A 17,737-nucleotide genomic window follows, 5' to 3' on the forward strand; every position below is an offset into this window, starting at 1 on the left:
CATGTGACAAGGCCATGGTCAGTTTTCTGTCCCCGCACCCACTTTTGCTGACCCTTGTGGCACCGTCAGCCAAGTTTTGACTGGGCATTGTATGTACCTGTGGCCTCCTGTATGGTTTATTTGTGTGGGACGTGCCTGTTCCCTGCCCTGGGCTGGTGGCCGCTGTTCCGTGGACAGGCCCCTCTCCCCACATGGGTGCCCGCCCTCAGATGGCCGTGTAGCCCAGGAGCAGCCAGGTCACAGCGTGTGTTGGTCTGCAGCACAACCCTGAGCCAGAAGTGACAGATGGGCCTGCATGGGACAGCCCTGCACCACAGCTCTCCTTTTAGGAGGGCGCCCCCAGAGGGGAGCGGATGCCTGGTGCAGAGCACTTGTGCCTTTGGTGGCCACTTGAGGGTCTCGGTCGTTGGACCAGCAGCCTGCTGCACTTGGGTCTGAGGTCAGAGATCAGGTCTAGGGTGATGAGAAGCCCCAGGTCAGACCAAGAGCCAAACCCACAGTTAGTCCGCCAGCTGGGGACCAAGGGTTGTGGAGTGCAGGTGCTCAGGAGAGCTGAGCCAGAGGTGAGGGTGCTCACCAGCCGACGTTTTCTCCCTGGAGCGGGGACTCTGAATGTGGCCGCTGCAGGCCTTCTGCCTGGGGTCAGCGCCCAGCAGGACGAGGATGTGCGGTCCCATGTTTCTGTACCAGGGCTGCCTGTCAGGGTGGAAGCTCACACGGGTCTTCTGCTCTCAGCTCTGGAGGCTTCCGTGGCGTTGGGGCAGTTTTCTCTTGTCCCTTCGGGCCCAAGAGGCCACATTAAGTTGGGAGTCTGTCTGCATGGGAGCCCCCTCCCATGCCAAGTGCAGTGATTACAAGGACTGTGTTCCGAGTTCTTAGGCTCGTGCCCATAGCGCGTCTGCTCTCCACGTCTGCTTCTGGAATGCTCGGATGTGGTGGTCAGAGACCACTCACCAGCAAAGGACAGACACCCTTGCTCTGCAGGTGCTGTCCGAGGTGGGGCCCAGGACAGGTGCGAGGACTTCTCTCTGCTGCGTTGCGTGCATGGGCCTGAGTGTCCAGTTCCCCCTCCTGCACAGGGACGTGTGTCACAATAAAGTGTGTGGGAACACAGATGGTTTGGCGAGCCCCTGAGGAGCCATTTCCAGCCTGGGTGCGGGTGGGGGGCAGGCCAGGTGCCCATGGAGCTCCCATGGGTGCAGGCCAGGCGCTCGCAGGGAGAGCAGAAAGGTCTCAGTGGGCATCTGCCTGGGACCTGGGGCTGGGCAGTGACTCCTTGATGGGTGGGCCAGCAGAGAGGCTCACCTGGGCCTGGGTGGAGACACCCCAGCCCCCGTGTGTGGGGCCACCAGCAGGCTGCCTGGGCTCTGTGCCCTCCACCTGAGCCTACATCCTGAAGCCACCTGCTGGAGGAAAGGTGGCCGGGAGAGGCAAGTGGGGGTTGTCCTGCCTGGGCAGTGTGGGGCGGGTGAGCTGAGGCTGGACAGGTGAAGGCAGTGGTCCTGAGTAGGGAGGCAGGTCCAGGTTGGGTGTGGCCCCGGTGGGAAGGCAGGTCCTGGAGTCTATTGGCTGAATCTCAGTTGGTCCCACCCACCTGTGCTTGCCAGCCGGGCCTCTGCCTCGGGCCAGCTGGGTAGGAGAATAGACCATGGACCATGAGGCTGCCGTCCCGCCCAGGCTCCAGCTCCAGGAGGCCGGGCTGATCTGTGACCAGCATGTTTACCACCAGTTCAGGCCTATCAGCCAGTCTCTACCATCTGTGTGCCCCAGGCTCCTTGGCTAAGGTACCAGGACTGACCTTGCCCAGCTTCACATCCCATTTTGGAATGGGGGTGATGTGAGCCGGCCAGGATGCTGGCTGCTGTGTCGCTTTGGGAAGGATGACAGGACTCTTGCTGAGCAAGAGGCAGCACCTGGCTCTGACCTGTCCTTTCTCAAGCTGGGCCCCTGGGCAGCTTGGGCCCCAGCACTGCTAGGTGGTCTTGGAGGCTGTGGGGGCGTCACGGGCATCAAGTGCCTTCTGGGTGCAGGGGCCCTGGGCACATGGATGAGGAGCTGATGGGGCCCAGCCAAGAGCACCGAGGACCTGACTGGCTTGCATCTGTGGAGGGCGGCGCCTCAGTGATGTGTGTGAGTGCACACACGTGCCCGGAGTGGCTGTGAGCCTGAATGGACACACGTATCCGCTGTGTGAGTGTGGGAGTCCACCAGACCAGGCGCCCTCTGCTGGCCACAGCTCGGGTCTGTAGGGCCCAATGGCTCGGCCGGGGCACAGGTACCAGGACGCCCAGCAGTCAGCGTCCACCAGCTCTGCAGCATCTTAGCGTCCAGGCTCCAGACCTCAGGCTCGGGCGGCTCTCGGGACACGGCAAGTGGAGAAGCTCCTTTTGCCCCGGGGTCCTCATGGGGCAGAGGGTCTGAGGCCCTTTCCCTCCACAGGAGCGCCACCTGCCAGGGCGAGTGCTGGCTCAGACACAGGCAGGACAGGGGAAGGAGGGGCACTCCAAGGGGCCTGGGACCTGGACCTCCACCAGCAACGTTCCCAGCCCTCAAGGTGGTGGACTGGATGCAGGGGCAAAGTGGTGGAACAGGCTGGATCCTGCAGCCTGCCCTATGGGGGAGGCGGCTGGGGACAAGAGCTCCTGCGGGAGTCCAGGAAGGAAGGACCACCCCCCAGCAACATCCAGCCCCACCTTCTCAGCCCACCGACCCCTCCCAGCCTCCAGTGAATGGGATATCTGGACTACGACCTGCACTGCCCGCCAGCAGCTGGAGGTCCTGTGCAGTGCCCGCCTCCCCAGGAGTGCTTCTGCCTCAGGAAGCTGCCCCAGAGCAGGGCCAGAGGGGCCCCAGCAGCCTCTTGGGCAGGAGCGGGTACCCAAGGGTCTGGTGGGGGCAGGGGCAGGAGGGGGTCTGAGTCAGGGTCAGTAGACCCAGGGGCAGGTCCGGGGTGGGGGCAGGTCTCTGTCGAGGTTGGGCAGGTCCTGGGGTCTGGTTGTGGTGGGTGCCCCCTCCCAAGCACCGTTCCCCAGGGCCAGCCAGTGGGAGCCTTGTTGGCCAGGCCGTGGAGCTCTCAGGGTGGGCTGGGGGGACACAGGGAGGGGCCGGGCTTGGCTGACCTTTGCAGGCTGGGGAGGATTGTGGAAAAGTGACCACCACAGAGGAGACTTATGGTGGGGGTCAGTGAGGGTGTGGACCTGGGCATTGGAGACCACTGGACAGGCCCGGACGGCTTGGGTTTGGGGTTCTGGGCCCTGGGGGTGGTGCTGAAGGAGGGGGGTGGTGGAGGCTGGTATGGTCCACGTGCTATTCCAGGTTGCCCCCTCAGGCTGCCAGGGACCCCCCCCCCAGTGCCCATCACCCACAGCTTGGCACCCATGGCCACACGTGGTGGGCTTTGTCCCTGAAGTACCATCCCCATGAGTCTGTCTTTGGGACAGACCCTGTGGGTGAGGGATGAAGGTGTTTGGTCAGTACTGTACCTCCCCCCGCCCCAATCCCTGGTGAGATCCCCACCCCACAGTGTGGTGGGGTCTTTCACACTGGGATCTCTGTGCCCCTGACTCCCGGGCTGCAGACAGGAAGGGTGGAGAGCCAAGTGGGGGAGGAGGCTGAGGGGTGGACCATGGGTGGGCTGGGGCAGTGACGTCGAGGAAAGGGGCCCTCATAAGCTCCTGCCTCCTTGTGGCTGCAGCAGGACCAGAGTGAACTGGAGCTGGCAGGGATCGAGGGACGCTGCCCTTGGACAGGAGCAGGTTGGTGACTCTCCAGGAGGCTGGGTGGACATGGAGGGGCCACCAGGTCTGGGCAGATGCCATGGAGAGGTCTGTTCACAGTCATGACCTCTGTGTGCTGGCAGGAGTCCCTCTGAGTCAGGCCAGTTTTCTAGGTAGGGGAGGGGTCTGGCTTCAGAATGTGGATCAGGAGGGTCTAGGATCTGGGGTGCCCGGATAACCCATCCATCGCCCTCCAGCTCCTCCACAGCCCTGGGACCTCCACGAGCTCAGCAGTCAGGCAACAGACCTGTCCTGGCCACCACCTGCTCCAGGTGTGCTGGGTTGAGGGTGGCCGGGGACCTGGGCGCCTGCGCTGCGTGTCCCCTCTGCACTGTCAGCGGAGGCTCAGAGGCAGCCCCCAGGCAGTGTGCAGCTTGGAGTGGGAGGGGCTCCCTCAGAGGGTTCTCCCAGGACCCCAACCCACCTCCTCGGGCCTCCCCCTCCCCACTGAGAGGCCAGCTCTGAGGCCAGTCCTTAGCTGGAACAGCTCCTCCTGGGGCCAGCAGAGGGGCACCTGTGCCACCCCTGAGGGGTTCTTCTCAAACTGAGGTCTCAGTCCCAGCTCTGATGCTGCTGGCAGGGCCTGCCCCCACCCCAACCCAACCTCAGTTTCCACCCCAAGCTCTTCGGCCCTGACAGCGGCCGTCCCAGTCTGGTCTATTGGCAAGTGAGTGACCGGAATAGTGGACAGGGCCCCGTGCTGGCCTATGGAGAATGTCCCAAGGGCAGGATGCAGGACCAGAGGCTGTGATTGGGTCAGACGCGTCGAGGGGTGAGCAGGAGAAGGGCAGCTGACCTCTCGCTCCAGTAAGCACCTGGCCAGGCCCTGCGGGTTGCCGGCCCACTGTGGATGGGAGGGTAGGGGTGGCTGTGGGGTGCAGCATTGCCTAGATGAGGACTTCAGGTCTCAGGGTCTCCCCACGTGTACATGGGGATGCCCAGCATGGTCTCAGACCCCTGGCCCACGAGAACGTGGATGGTGTAGCTCTGGCTTTACAGCATCAGGAGGGGACACACGGATGGACAGATGGCTGAGTGGCCCTCCTCCTTCTGCAGGCTAAATACCATGAGCGCCCGGGGGCGTCCCCACCACGGGATCTGGCTCTGGCTATGGCTCGGTGTCACCATGGGACTCTGCCAGGGACATGGTAAGGACGTGGGGTCGGGGGCTGCCTGGGGACTGTCGCCCCTGCCTGCCCCCAGCCACCCACCGAGGCCGTACCTGCCCAGGGCAGAGGCCCCGCAGCAGACGAGCGTTCCCCCCTGGCTCCCCACCATCCCCAGGAGCTGCTGTTCCCAGTGGAAGACGTAATCAATGAGTGAAGACCAGACGGCCCAGAGGCGTCTGTGCCCCTCTGCCCAAAGGGCCACTCTCAGTTTTCAGCTTGACCTTTGCTCTCGTGATGGCTCCCTTTGCTTAGGAGTGCTTCTGTGTTTTCTGGTTGTTTTTTTTTAAGGTATCAACACACTGTGCATTTAATTCTCTCATGTTACTGTTTCGTTTTGAACTATTCCACGGGTGCCTTTTTGATGTAAAGTTTTCAAACAGCACAAATCTGGAGGAAAAAGTAAAAAGCCCCTTCCCCAACCCCCTCCCCAGGGGAAAGCACTGCCCTGTGGGCTGCAGGCTGCTAGAGCCTTCCAGCTCAGCCGAGGCACGTCGAGTGAGCATGCAGTCCTGCCGAGCTGTCTCCCCGCACGGCGCCTGCCCGCGGCGGCTCACACATGCATTGTGTTCTGGGCCACACCTCTTGGTGGCTGCACACGTCCAGTGAGGATGCTTCGATCTAACCACTCCCCAGTGGACATTTAGGGCAGTTCCCTCTCGGGTGGCCTTCACTGCCCTGTCCTCGGTAGTACCCCAGCAGGGACGCTGCCCACGACACCAGCAGGCGTCTTTGCCGAGCTTCTCTCGTGATGGGCGTGGACTGGACCCATCCTGGGAAGGCAGATTCTGTGTCCTAGGGGGCGCTGTAGGCTCTGGTCACGCAGCCGGCTGGCTTCACCCACGGCCCGCAGGTCCTGGCTCCCACTGAGTCTCATGAGGGCAGGAGAAGGCGCCATCACAGTTTGAAGCTGCGCTTTGGGTTACTGCCGAGGTCTAACGCTGTCTGCATCTGACTCTGTTTCTGTTTGAAATGCGTTTTCTTGCCCGTCGCCGTGTGCAGAGAGGGAGGGGCGCATGGCACAGCCAGACCCAGCGTGGAGCCGCAGGTCTGCTGACCCCTCTCTTACTTTGCAGCATGTTTTCCTCGTTTTTATTTTGCACACAGGTTGACAACTGCCGCCTGGGCGGGTCCCTCGGTCCCTGGGGGTCTGACAGGGTCACCCCAAGGTGGGGCCAAGTCACTAAGTGATCCCACAGACAACTCGAGTTCAGGATTCAGCCCCTCACAGGGTCCCTTTCAGGCTCTGGGCAGACCCCACGGAGGAGGGCTGGATTGGGCGGGGCCCTAATATGCAGGCTACCCTTCCCCAAGGATGGTCCTGGGGAGGGAGTGCTCCTAGGGGTTGCCTCCCGCCAGCTGGCCGCCAGCTGTCTACCCACACCCCGCCAAGGCCCCCAACACGCGGACTCCCGAAGGCAGCCCGGGATGTCTCCCCGACTGTGTCAGAGGCGCCATGAGACAGAGAGCTCTTCATGAGCGGGAGCCGGGCCCCCTGCTCACAAGTGGCTTTTCAAAGCCCCCACCCCCAAGACATTGCTGCCTTTCAGCCCGACACTGCCAGGAGCAGCGGGCCCATCCGGAGTTCGAGCTCAGCTGCTTCCTACTCTGAAGCCGTCATTGTGTCTGCCCTGGGCGCCCGCAGCCCCTGCCCTTCTCCCTGTGTCCCAGCTCCCGGTGGGGTGGCCACAAGAAGCCCATCTCTGTCTTCATTTTCCAAAAATAGCCACCACCACCATGAAGCTCCCGGAAGTTTCCCCGGGAGGTCGAGCACTGCCCCTCCTCCTCCCAAGACGGCCACGGCACCCCACTCCAGGGCACCCCCACCTTCATGGAGCCATGTGAACCTGGCTGTGACCTAGGCAGCTGGGGGTCTGTAGTTGCAAGGGGCTTCTCTGGCTGACTGGGCGAGGACTCTGGGCCAGCTCCAGGCCCCATGTGGCCTGGCAGCTGCTGTGTTACCTCAGCACCCAAGGGTGCCAACCGGCGGTTACTGCCACCCAGGACACTGGCTTGATCCTTACTGGGCAGGGACAGGGCGGGGGGACACCACTAGGAGAGATGGGTGGGGGCCTCCCTGGGTGGGGCGGTCTCCCTCTCGCTGGAGCTACCAGGCGGCCCTGGCACCTCAGACCCTTAGGAGGGCTCAGTGCTCTTCCAGCCCCGGGCAGGGCCTTGTCTTCTCAAGTCCCCCCAGTGGGGCCAAGGCCTCCTCAGAACCCAGATGTGGCCACGCCCCCTCACACCGCTCAGGACGGGTTCGCTTGGCCCCACAGCTGGTCTTGGTGGTCCCTGGTGTCGGTCCTGAAAACCCCATTCTCTCTCTGCAGGGAGCAGCCGCCTGAGGCTGTCCGTGCTGCCCGAGGACCGGCTGCAGATGAAGTGGAGGGCATCAGAGGGGGGCGGCCTCGGCTACCTGGTGCAGGTGAAGCCCGTGGCAGGTAAGGGGCCTGCGCCTCCCCCTGCTGTGAGGGCTGGCAGTGACAGTGGTCAGCAGGGCAGTCCCAGTGCCAGCTCCTGCGTCTCAGCACCCATGTGTCCCTGTGATTCTGCTTTCCCTCCTGTCTGTCTGCCCTCACTAACTTGGGGATGGAGGCCTTCAAAATTCCCATCACTGCGTCCCCACGTCTGGCACATGCAGAAGGCACTCAGTCAGTGTCTTCTGAAGAAGCTGTGAGCCCCTCCTCACACTGAGAGCCCCTCAGGATCTGTGTGCCAGCGACCCCGCGGGCGGGCACCTGACTCTCAGGGCTAGCTCGCGGTTCACGGGAGAGGCCGGGCTGCCCGGGAAGGTTAGCACAGGCCCAGCAAAGAGCCTCCAGACGCGACAGCGGCTGCCAGCTCACAAGCCTGCAGAAAGCCCGCAATGGGGTGTGATCACAGCAACTGGCACACTGCGAGTGCAAACCTGGGTTCCCGTGAAAAGAGGTGTGTCCCGGCCCCTGAGGCCCCTCCAGTCTCCACCACTCTCTGCTCCCAGGACAACCCCACTTGGCACTTGGCTGCAGTTTTCTAATGTTTTAGTGAAGCCAAATTTATCTACCTTATTTTTCAAATATTTTATGTTTTTATTAATTTTCTTTGTCTGCTTATCCTAGTAGTTACTCAGAGGAATATTTTAAATCCCCATTACAGTTCCTTAGGTTTTTCTTTCTCTGGTGGTGTTGCCAGTCTTTGTTGCATGTGCTGCGGCTCTGTTGTGAGGTGCATGTGGATTTAGAGTTCTTGTGTCGTCCGGGTGGACTGAACCCTCTGATGAGACTCCCTCACACGCCTGAGGCCATCTGCTCGCGCTCTGCTTTGTGTGAGGTCAGCATTGTTCCGGCCCGTGGTGTTTGCACTGAACGTCTTTCCCATTCGCTGGCTCAGCCTTTCTCCAGCCTTTCATTGTAGATGCATCTTCCAAGGAGCACGTGATTGGTGTTGTTTTTATCCAATGTGACAGTCTTTGCCTTTTAATTGAAACATTTTTCCATTTACATTTAATGAAATTACTGATTATATTTGGGGTTAAGTCTGCCATCTTCCTGTTTTCTTTTTGTTACACTTGTTATAATTTTTTCTCTCCTTTGTTGTCTTCTTTGCAATTGAATTTTTATGGGAAAACTTAAACACATGGCAGGGAAGAGAGCAGAGCATAATGAAACCTTGGGTTCCCGTGATTTAGCTTCAGCAATTATCAACATATGGCCCATACTGCTTCTCTAATTGTTGAAAATTCGCTCTCTCCTTGTTCCCATAGACTGAATTAGCTTCGAGCAGATCTCGAGCATCACATAATTCGTCTGTAAATATTTTGGTGTGTGTCACTAGAAGGAGGACTCAGCAATAACCCCACTGCCGTGCCCCCAAATAGAAGTGCTCCAGGCCTTCCAGCTTGTCTGATGGGCGTCTTTTGCAGTTGGCCTCTTGCAGTTGGGATCCCAACATAGTCCACACACTGTATTTGGTTCTTATGGCTTAGGTAATGTTTAATCTAAAACAGTTTCTTCCCTCCTCCTTTTCCTTAACATTTTTATTTGTTGAAGAAAGAAGATGGCTTGTCCTGGGAACTTCTGACATTCTGCATTTTGCTGATGGCAGCTCCGTGGTGCCACTGAGATTGTTCCTCTCTCCTGAAATTGCCTGTAGATTGACGGTTAGGTCCCAGAGATTTAAGTTTGATTATATTTTGTTAAGAAGAATTATTTTTCAGTGGTTCTGTGTAATTCCTGTTGTACCACAACTAGAGGTACACAATGTCTAGTGTCTCATTTTTTGTGTGAAGTGAAGATTGATCAGTAGGTGTGAGATGACTGAGCGCTTTTTCTTATTCCCCGTCCCCAGTCTGCTTGGGAGTTGTGTGTGCCTTTACTGTTGCAGTGATCCCCCCAGAGACAACACGCACATTAACTTATGGCTCGTAACAGACATGACGGCTACATCAGCCCCTGGATAGTGCCAGGACCTGGAACATCACAGCTGCGATTGCCCCCTCTCATGCATGTCAATTCTGCATCTACGTCAAATCTCAAAGAGCATTTTCATCCTTGTAGTTGTATCCGTTCAATATTAATGTAGACCAACTCAAGTATCTACCCTTTCATTGTCCTTTATTCCTTGCGGAGCCTCCCAATCTGGGATTGCTTTTCTCCTGCCTGAATATAGTCTTTAGTGTTTCCTCTAGTATGGATCGCCAGTTGCAAATTCTGTTTTGGAGGGTTTTTTTTTTGTCTGAAAATGTCTTTATTCCACCTTCATTCTTAAAGGAGATTGTCGCTGGGATCGAATTTGGAGCTGGCGCTTTCTTTCAGCACTTTGAAGAATCTTTTTATTGTCTTTTGGTTTCTGGTTTTGGGTTTTTTTTTGAGAATTTAGTCTTCAGTCCAATTGTTGCTCCATTAGATGTAATGTCTCACTTTCTTTTTTTCCTGACTGCTTTTAAGATTTTTTTTCTGTTTGAGTTTTCAGCACATTTAAGCTGATGTTCTTAGGTGTGGATCTCTTTTTATCTTGCTTCACATTCATAAGACTTCTTGAATCTGTGTCTTAATCTCTTATAGTTTTGGAAACTTCTTCAGCCATATCTCTTCAAATATTTCCTGGACCCCATTTTCTCTCTCTTCTTTGTGGGACTCTGACGACACACGTGCACATCCTCTCAGTGTGGGTCATGGGTATGCCTCTTACTCTTTCTTCTGTATTTTAAATTTCTTTGTCTATTCTTAATTCTGTGTTTTTATTCTGACCTGTCTTCCACTATTTATCTCTTCATCTGTGTCTAAGAAGCTGTGAAGTCGTTCTTTGAATTCCTAACTCCAGTTTTTGTTTTCCATTCTAGAATTTCCATTTGGAAATTTCCATTTGGTTTTTCCATTCCAGCATTTCTTTTTTATTGTTTCTGATACCCAAATTCTTGGGCTTGTCTTTTAAATCCTCAAACTAGTTAGCATGGTTATTTTAAAGTCTCACAACTCCACTATCTGGGAAATCTGTGGGTCTCTTTCTCTTGTCTGTGCTTCCCTTAACTTTCGATCATGTTGTCTTGCTCCTTTGTACACCTGGCTACTTTGCATTGAGGGCCAGACATTGTGGAATCTTTCAGAAACAATCTGTGGCCTCGTAGAACATTGTTCTCCTTGAGACACAGTTGTGTTTGCTTCTGACAGATGTGAAACAGCAGTTTTGGGTCATCTTCATTCAGATTTAGAAGTTAAGATTATTTGACTTTGGACTTCAGTCCCTTCAAGGGCCCGTGTCTCCCCATTAATGCTTGCTCCTCGGTGTGGCTCTTCAGGGTCTCAACCCAAAGAACTGGGGGGGGAGGGAAGGTGCCAAGGACTCACTTCCTCAAAGGGCCTGGACGCCTCTTCTTGTCCCTCAAGCCCCCAAGCCCCTCAAGCCTGCTCGGCCTTCGGCCTCTCTTCCAGCCACCCTGTCTTAGTCCGTTTGGGCTGCTCTGACAAATTACTACAGGCCAAGAATCCCAGACAACATTTATTTCTCACAGTCCCGGAGGCTGAAAGTCTGAGGTCTGGGTGCCAGTGCGGTCAGGTTCCTGGTGAGAGCTCTCTTCCTGGTTCATAGCATCCCGTCTGCTCGCTGTGTCCTAACATGGTGAAGGGACAAGAGAGCTCTCTGGGGCCTCTTTATGGGGGCCCACCTCCATGCTGGGGGCTCCACCCTCAGGATCTAATCACCTCCTACAGGCCCCACCTCCTAATACATCACCGTGGGGGTTAGGATGTCGACAAGTGAATTTGGAAGGATGCACACATTCCGTTGGTAACACACTTCTAGCGTAAAGGCAGCACCAGTGGCTGGGCTGACTTCTTTGAGTTTTGGATTGTGGCCTTGCGATTCTTCACTGCCTTGTTAGCTCTTGGTTCAAGCAGATTCTTAAAAGTTTTCTATCCAGTTTTCCTAACACAGCAGGAGAGTTGTCTGATTTACGTAGCCCACCAGCCCAAGAGCGGAAGCCTGACTGCTGCCATTGCGTGTAGTCTCTGCGCTGGTGTGAGTGGATGGGTGGTCGCCCTGTAGAACCGGTGTTTGCCAGGATCTTCAGGCCACGAGCACAGGCAGCCTCAGTCAGTGCTTGTTGAGCTATTGCATTGAAGCTGCTGGCTTGTGATCTATTTAACACTTTGTCTTTAAAAAATTCTTAGCTTCTTTTAAAAATAATGAGCCCGTGAGAGTGTGCAGGGCATATGGGATTAGGACTTTGTTCTCGTGTGTGAAGCTCCAACTGCATGAAGCCAGCCCCCAGCACGCAGCGTGGGGGTGGAGGTGGGGGGACAGGAGAGGGTTCAGAAGAAAGAAATGGCAGGCCTTTGGGCAAATGTGAGCAAAGCCTATACTGACAAGTCAGGAGCCCCAAGTCCCCGAGGCCAGGTGACGTGGGTGGGCACCGAGCAGGGCAGTGTCGTGTGCATGTATGCACGTGTGTGTGTGGGCACACATGGATGTGACTCCCACCATCTGTTACTGTTAACACACATCCGTGCAGGTGGGCTCAGGAATCTCACAGGCCTGGTTTAAATCTTGGTTCCACCACTGAGTGGCTATGTGGCTTGGTCCCTGGGGCCTCAGTTTTCCCATCTACAAAGTCGGGTAACGGGTTTGCAAAGATCTCACATCTTGGTGCATGTGAAGCGCCTGGGTTGCTGCCAGGCACGCAGTGAATGCTCAGTAAAAGTTAGCCATAAATCACAATGGCAACAAAACGCCTGCCTAGTGACCCCGACGACTCCCCGCCCTGTCCCACCTCCCCAGTGCGGGGCGAGGTCCGGGTTTGGGAGCCACCTGCCACACATGATGGGCGACAGGTGGCTTCCTCTCCAGGTGCAGGAGCGAGGGTCTCTCCTCCATGCCCTTCTGCATCTGGACGAGAGAGTCGCCAAGTGCTTCCTGACGCCCAGCAGCGGTCTCTCCCGCTCTGTTCCTAGGCCAAGTCCTCTGAGAATACGGCCGTGTCCCCAGGTCCTCTGAGAATATGGCCATGTACCCTTTGGAATCTTCTATTTGTCTTTAATACTTGAAACCCAGCCCCCGAGCTAGGACTCACGGAGTCAGAGCTGGAGGCGTTACAGGCTCATCGGCATCATGCCGTCCAGCCCCGTGCACAGAGCGGGGGCCTGGTTCCTCCAGTCATCTTCCCTCTCCATCTTCACACCTGCGTGGTGTCTCCGAGGCTGCTGTCCTGGGCACCGGGGGGTTATGGGTAAGCCCCTCTGGAGAGGCTTGCTCAAGGACGTAGTATTTTGCTGCTGCAGAGATACCTTCTCTCTCAATTCATGACCCAGGAGCACAGGCCCTCCCAGCAGACCCCCAGGGAGGAGCAGAGACCCACTGCCTGCCCAGAGCAGAGGAGGAGGGGAGGGGAAGAGGAGGAACCTGGAGGGTTTGACCTCTCCCCGACACACAGGCATGCCTGCATGCACACAAGCACATGCGGTACCCAGGAGGGCACACAGCACATACATACACACATGCATACCCACACCCGCCCACCTTGGCGGCCTCGACAGCTCTCCCCACCCCCACGCCAGGGGACCCAGAGCAGGAGGTGATGCTGAACACCAAGACCCCCAAGGCCACCGTGGGCGGCCTGAGCCCCTCCAAGGGGTACAGCGTGCAGATCTTCGAGCTCACTGGCTCAGGAAACGTCCTGCTGGCTCGGAGGGAGTTTGTGAGTAAGTCCACCACCCCACTTGGGATTCCAGCCTCTGGGGTGAGTGTTCATGGAACGGCGGGGGGAGCTGAGCGCTGTCGGGAGCTGGGCTGGGAGTCCCAGGCCTGGGTTCGAGTCCCAGCTCCCCATGCAGCTGCCTGGGAGACCAGCTTACAGCTCCTGACACCCCCGCCTGCCTCGCGGGGGCCGGGACCCACAGAGCCTGGGGTGCGCCATTGTGGCGAGGGTTCTGTGCGCAGGCCCCCGAAGCCTCTGCTACCACCCTGGGTGGTGGGGTCCTGACAGCCCCTCGGGTCTCTCTGCAGTCACAGATTTGAAGAGTAACTCCGTGGGCAGGAGCAGCTGGAGGCCACTGGGTGCAGCCCTGGAGCCCACCCCTTCCCGTATGGGGAGCCTAGACCCTGAGCCCCAAGTCGCCTTGGTCCCAAGCCAAGACCCACCCACTCTTGGTGGGTCAAAGTGGGGTGAGGGTGAGTCTCGGGGAGGAGGGAGTAATCTTCAGCATCTCACGTGTTCTCCCCATGTGGCCGGGAAGTTCTTCCTCACATCTGACCTCACACTCTCTAGCTTCACCTGAAGCTCACCTGCCACCCTCCTGGGCTCACTCTAACCCCTGAGAGCAGGTCACCCGCTGGGGGTGTACTTGGGGCTCCAGTGCCCAGCGCCCCCCAGCCTGTGCAGGTGAGAGGTGACAGAGCTGTGACCTCCCCCAGGAGTGCCTGGCGAGGGGCAGCGGTCACTGACAGATGCTGGGGGGAAGGCGCCCACTCAGCCCACCCCAGGCCTGGAGAAACAGAGCCGAGCCAGGGCCTCCGCTGGAGGGAGAGAGGAGCCAGGTAAAACCACCAGGGCACCACCTCTGCTGGCCTGTGGGGTGGGGCCGCTGTGTGACCCAGGGCAGCGCAGACACACCTGGCATTTTCTGCCGGGCCCTGAGGCCCTGTGGGCAGGGCTGTGCCTCCCCTGTCTGTTGGACCTGGATGTCCCTGACTTTATCTCCCAAATCAGATTTGGAATGGAAGGAGGTGTCTCCCTTCTCATACAGGCACAGCCCCTCTCACATGGGGTCTTGGGTCTGGGTCTCCAGTGGGCTTGAGGTCCACCAGGATGGTCTCCCCACCACACAAGGTCTTTAGGGCCTGGCTGTGCCTCCCGCATTGGGCGGGGGTCTCACCTCACTTACCCTGCCCAGGAGCCTCCACGCGGGGTCTGGCCCTGGCTCTGGGGCTCCGCCTGGAAGTGCTGTCTTGCAAAATTCTCAGGGAGCCCAAGATCGGGGGGTCTGGCTTTGTCTCTAAAGAGATCCTGGGTGCTCAGGACCCCCCACCTCCGACGGTGAAGCCTCAGCCCAGAGCTGGCCCCACAGACAGCGCCCAGCCCTGCCTGGAGCTGTCCACAGTGCTGACCCCTCACCCACCCCAGCTGCTGCCCTCTGAGCATGGATGTCGACTGGGCAGGGAAGGTGGACCCTGCATAGCAGCCCCCTGTATGGACACCACGCAGTGAGCAGCCCTGCCAAGGCTGCTGGAGCACATGGTGTCTCATTGACCCTCTCTGGGGGGCTCGGAAGGGCTGAGACGATGGACCAAGGTTCATGTGGGGTTTTCTAAGTGATGGGACCCACGCTGCACTGGAGGCCAGAGGCCCACGGCCCCTCCCCCTCCCCCAGCCCCAGGGAAGGGGATCCTGGGGGCTGGAGCCCAGCCCAGAGCGGCTCGGGGTCCTAGAGCAGCGATGGGCATCACCCAGCACCTCACCTCATCCCCGCCTGCCCAGCCGGCCCCCAGTTCCGCTGCACGCCCCCTACACCTGTGGACATGATCTTCCTGGTGGATGGGTCCTGGAGTATCGGCTACGGTCACTTCCAGCAGGTCAAAGACTTCCTGGCCAGTGTCATCAAGCCCTTTGAAATAGGGCCGGATAAAGTCCAAGTAGGTGGGTACCGGGCCCCAGGCCTGGCCAGACCCCTCCTGAGGAGCTGGAAGTGGGGTGGATACTGGGCAGCCTCCTCGGGAGAGCAGGGAGGTGCTCTCTAGCCCACTGGCCCACTGTCCAGCCTGGGCAGGAGGGGAGGGGCCCCACCGCACTGGAGGATCAGCCGGCTCCTGGGGCCAGTTCTGGTGGCTCCTCTGGGTGGGAAGTTGGGGCTCAGCCAGCAGGCGCCCTCTCCGGTGACCCTAGGCCAGGCTGTGTGCAGAGCAGGAAGCTGGGTGTCTTGCCCAGCTCAGCACTCCAGCAGGCTGTGTGCACCCCTCCCTGCAAGGCTTGACTCAGTACAGTGGAGACCCCCAGACAGAGTGGGACCTGAACGCCTTTGGCACTAAGGAGGAGGTGCTGGCAGCCATCCGCGGTCTCCGCTACAGAGGGGGAAACACGTTCACAGGTCTGCCTGGGCCCCGTGACCCCACCCTTGGGGGTCTACTCAGGTCTGTCCTGATGCCCCTCACCCCGTCCTATGGGTCACCCTCCCAGAGTTGCAGTGTGTAAACCAGGCCCAAGGGCTGGCGAACGGCAAGCCTGACTCACGCCTCTGTAGAGGGCATGTCAGCCCTGTTTGTCTTTGGAAAAAACACAGTGTCTGTCAGGCCAACTTGCTGAGAGTGATGGCTCCTCAATCATAGAAGCTTCTGGGAGGGGCTCACCAGTGGGCTTGGGCATGGCCTTAGTGGAAGCCTCCCCCTCGGGGTCCACCCCACGGGCAGGCCCCTCCCTGTTCCCTCGATGCTCCCAGTGCTGCTGCCAGCTGGTGGAGGGGCAGGGTGTGGGGCACCCCCCTGGAGCTTGGGGTGCCTTTGAGGGAAGGAGAGCTGGTGTCCCTGCTCTCCCAGCACTACCAGCCCAAGGGGGCCAGGACTGCATGGAGGGCAGAGTGCTGGGGTGGATGGCTGGTGGAGCCGTCTCTGGCGGGGAGGACTCAGGAGGGGCGTGGGGGCCTCCTGCACTTCTTTCTCGCTGCATCCAAGGCCTGGCCCTGACCCACGTGCTGGAGCAGAACCTGAAACCCACAGCGGGTCCCCGTCCAGAGGCAGCCACGGTGGTGATCCTGGTGACAGACGGCAAGTCCCAGGACGATGCCCGCACTGCTGGCCACGTCCTCAAGGAGCTGGGAGTCGACGTCTTTGCCGTGGGTGAGCAGCCCCCGGGCTCTCCCTGGAGTTCTTGCAGCGGGGTGGGCCCCTGGCTGCAGGTGGGAGTCTGCACCCCGGCTTCACCTGAGCTGGAGGTCTCGTGGCCCCTCTGAGCCTCCGCCGTGCGTCTGCGAAGGGGGAGGATGAGTCTCGGCTCGGAGAGGAGCTCCGCGTCTGTGGGCGGGGCTGCTCCCTCCCTGGCCAGTCGGCCAGTTTGCAGCACAGTCTGTGGACGTCTCCCCGCCCCGCACCCCTCCGTGTGGCACCCGCTGCCCCACGGCCCAGCCCACCTTGGGCCTTCCTCTGCTCGCTGCTCTGGCCAGTTATTAACTCTGTCCCTTGAGAAGGAAACCTTAGATTTGGGGGCGGATTCCTGGGAGCAGAAACCCTCCTTGGTGCCCCAAATCCTCTGGCACATGCCCCACCCCAGCCCCCGGGTGTGCAGTAGCTCAGCAGAGTGTGCTCAGGACCCCAAAGAAAGCACACTGGGCTCCCTCCTGGCCACAAATGCCACGAGACCCAGGCAGGCGCAGCACAGCCTGCGAGGGGCCGTCCGGGCTTCAGCACCCCCTCGCATTCGCCCCCGGGCTGCCGCCTGTCACTGGGACCCGCCGGGTGACCCCATCCTGGGGCCTGTGGGGTCTTGGGTACGTGGCTTGGGAAGGGACCCCCCCAACATGCTGAGTGACTCAGGCAAGGGGCCCAGTGGTCCCGTTTGTAAGATGGGCCCAGTGCTGAATGGGCACGTCCTCACCCTCCGAACCCCGTGGGCAGGCGTGAAGAATGCTGATGAGGAGGAGCTGCGGCTCCTGGCGTCCCAACCGCTGGACATCACTGTCCACAGTGTGCAGGACTTCCCCCAGCTCGGCACGCTGGCCGGCCTGCTCAGCCGCCTCATCTGCCAGAAGGTCCAGGGCAGGAGCCCGCGCGGGGGCCCAGGTGAGCAGTGGGTGGTGATGCGAGGGCAGGATCGCCCACAGCAGCCACTTTGAGCAGAGGAACAGGGCCCCGTGGCTCCTGTAAGGAATGCCCTGAGCCCCCTCTCGCCCCAGTTCTCATGGCTCTGAGGGGTCTGCACCCCCACCTGGGGAAACACTGTCCCTCCTGGAAGTGGCTGCCATGGGCAGCAGGTGGAGCTGCCAATGCCAGCTGCCTGCTGGGGCAGTTGACCGTCACCTCCCTTCCCACAGTGACGCCGGCAGCTGCTGCTCCGGCCCCGGACCCCCTCTCTGCTCTCACCAGCCTGGTCCTGACTCAGGTGACCTCCTCCAGTGTCCACCTGTCCTGGAGCCCAGCCCCGAAACCACCCCTCAAGCATCTGATTGTGTGGCGGCCTTCCAAGGGCGGCATCCCCCGGGAGGTGAGAGCTGGCCCCTGCCTGCATCCGCAAAGTCAGGGCCCACCGTGGCCAAGTCAATGTGGATTGAGCAGAGTGGGTGTGGCCCTGCCAAGCCTGCAGCCACCACAAAGCCAGACCCTGAGAGCACCCTCCGG

General features: G+C 59.2%; 1 protein-coding gene across 1 annotated transcript in view; it reads left to right on the plus strand.

The window, feature by feature from the left end:
• The first annotated feature begins 4,668 nt into the window (after positions 1 to 4,668).
• The window catches only part of COL20A1 (collagen type XX alpha 1 chain), a 32,048-nt gene continuing 18,979 nt past the window's right edge, over positions 4,669 to 17,737 (plus strand). Inside the window, exons 1-10 of the mRNA XM_070588550.1 lie at positions 4,669 to 5,084; positions 6,302 to 6,447; positions 7,273 to 7,383; positions 12,973 to 13,116; positions 13,421 to 13,564; positions 14,892 to 15,050; positions 15,379 to 15,498; positions 16,079 to 16,243; positions 17,018 to 17,182; positions 17,446 to 17,603. Of these exons, the coding sequence (XP_070444651.1) occupies positions 4,804 to 5,084; positions 6,302 to 6,447; positions 7,273 to 7,383; positions 12,973 to 13,116; positions 13,421 to 13,564; positions 14,892 to 15,050; positions 15,379 to 15,498; positions 16,079 to 16,243; positions 17,018 to 17,182; positions 17,446 to 17,603 (1,593 nt within the window). The 5' untranslated portion in view covers positions 4,669 to 4,803. The remainder of the gene's footprint in view (positions 5,085 to 6,301; positions 6,448 to 7,272; positions 7,384 to 12,972; positions 13,117 to 13,420; positions 13,565 to 14,891; positions 15,051 to 15,378; positions 15,499 to 16,078; positions 16,244 to 17,017; positions 17,183 to 17,445; positions 17,604 to 17,737) is intronic.

Source organism: Equus przewalskii, chromosome 21 (genome assembly GCF_037783145.1).
Source record: "Equus przewalskii isolate Varuska chromosome 21, EquPr2, whole genome shotgun sequence".
NCBI classification, from domain to species: domain Eukaryota; kingdom Metazoa; phylum Chordata; class Mammalia; order Perissodactyla; family Equidae; genus Equus; species Equus przewalskii.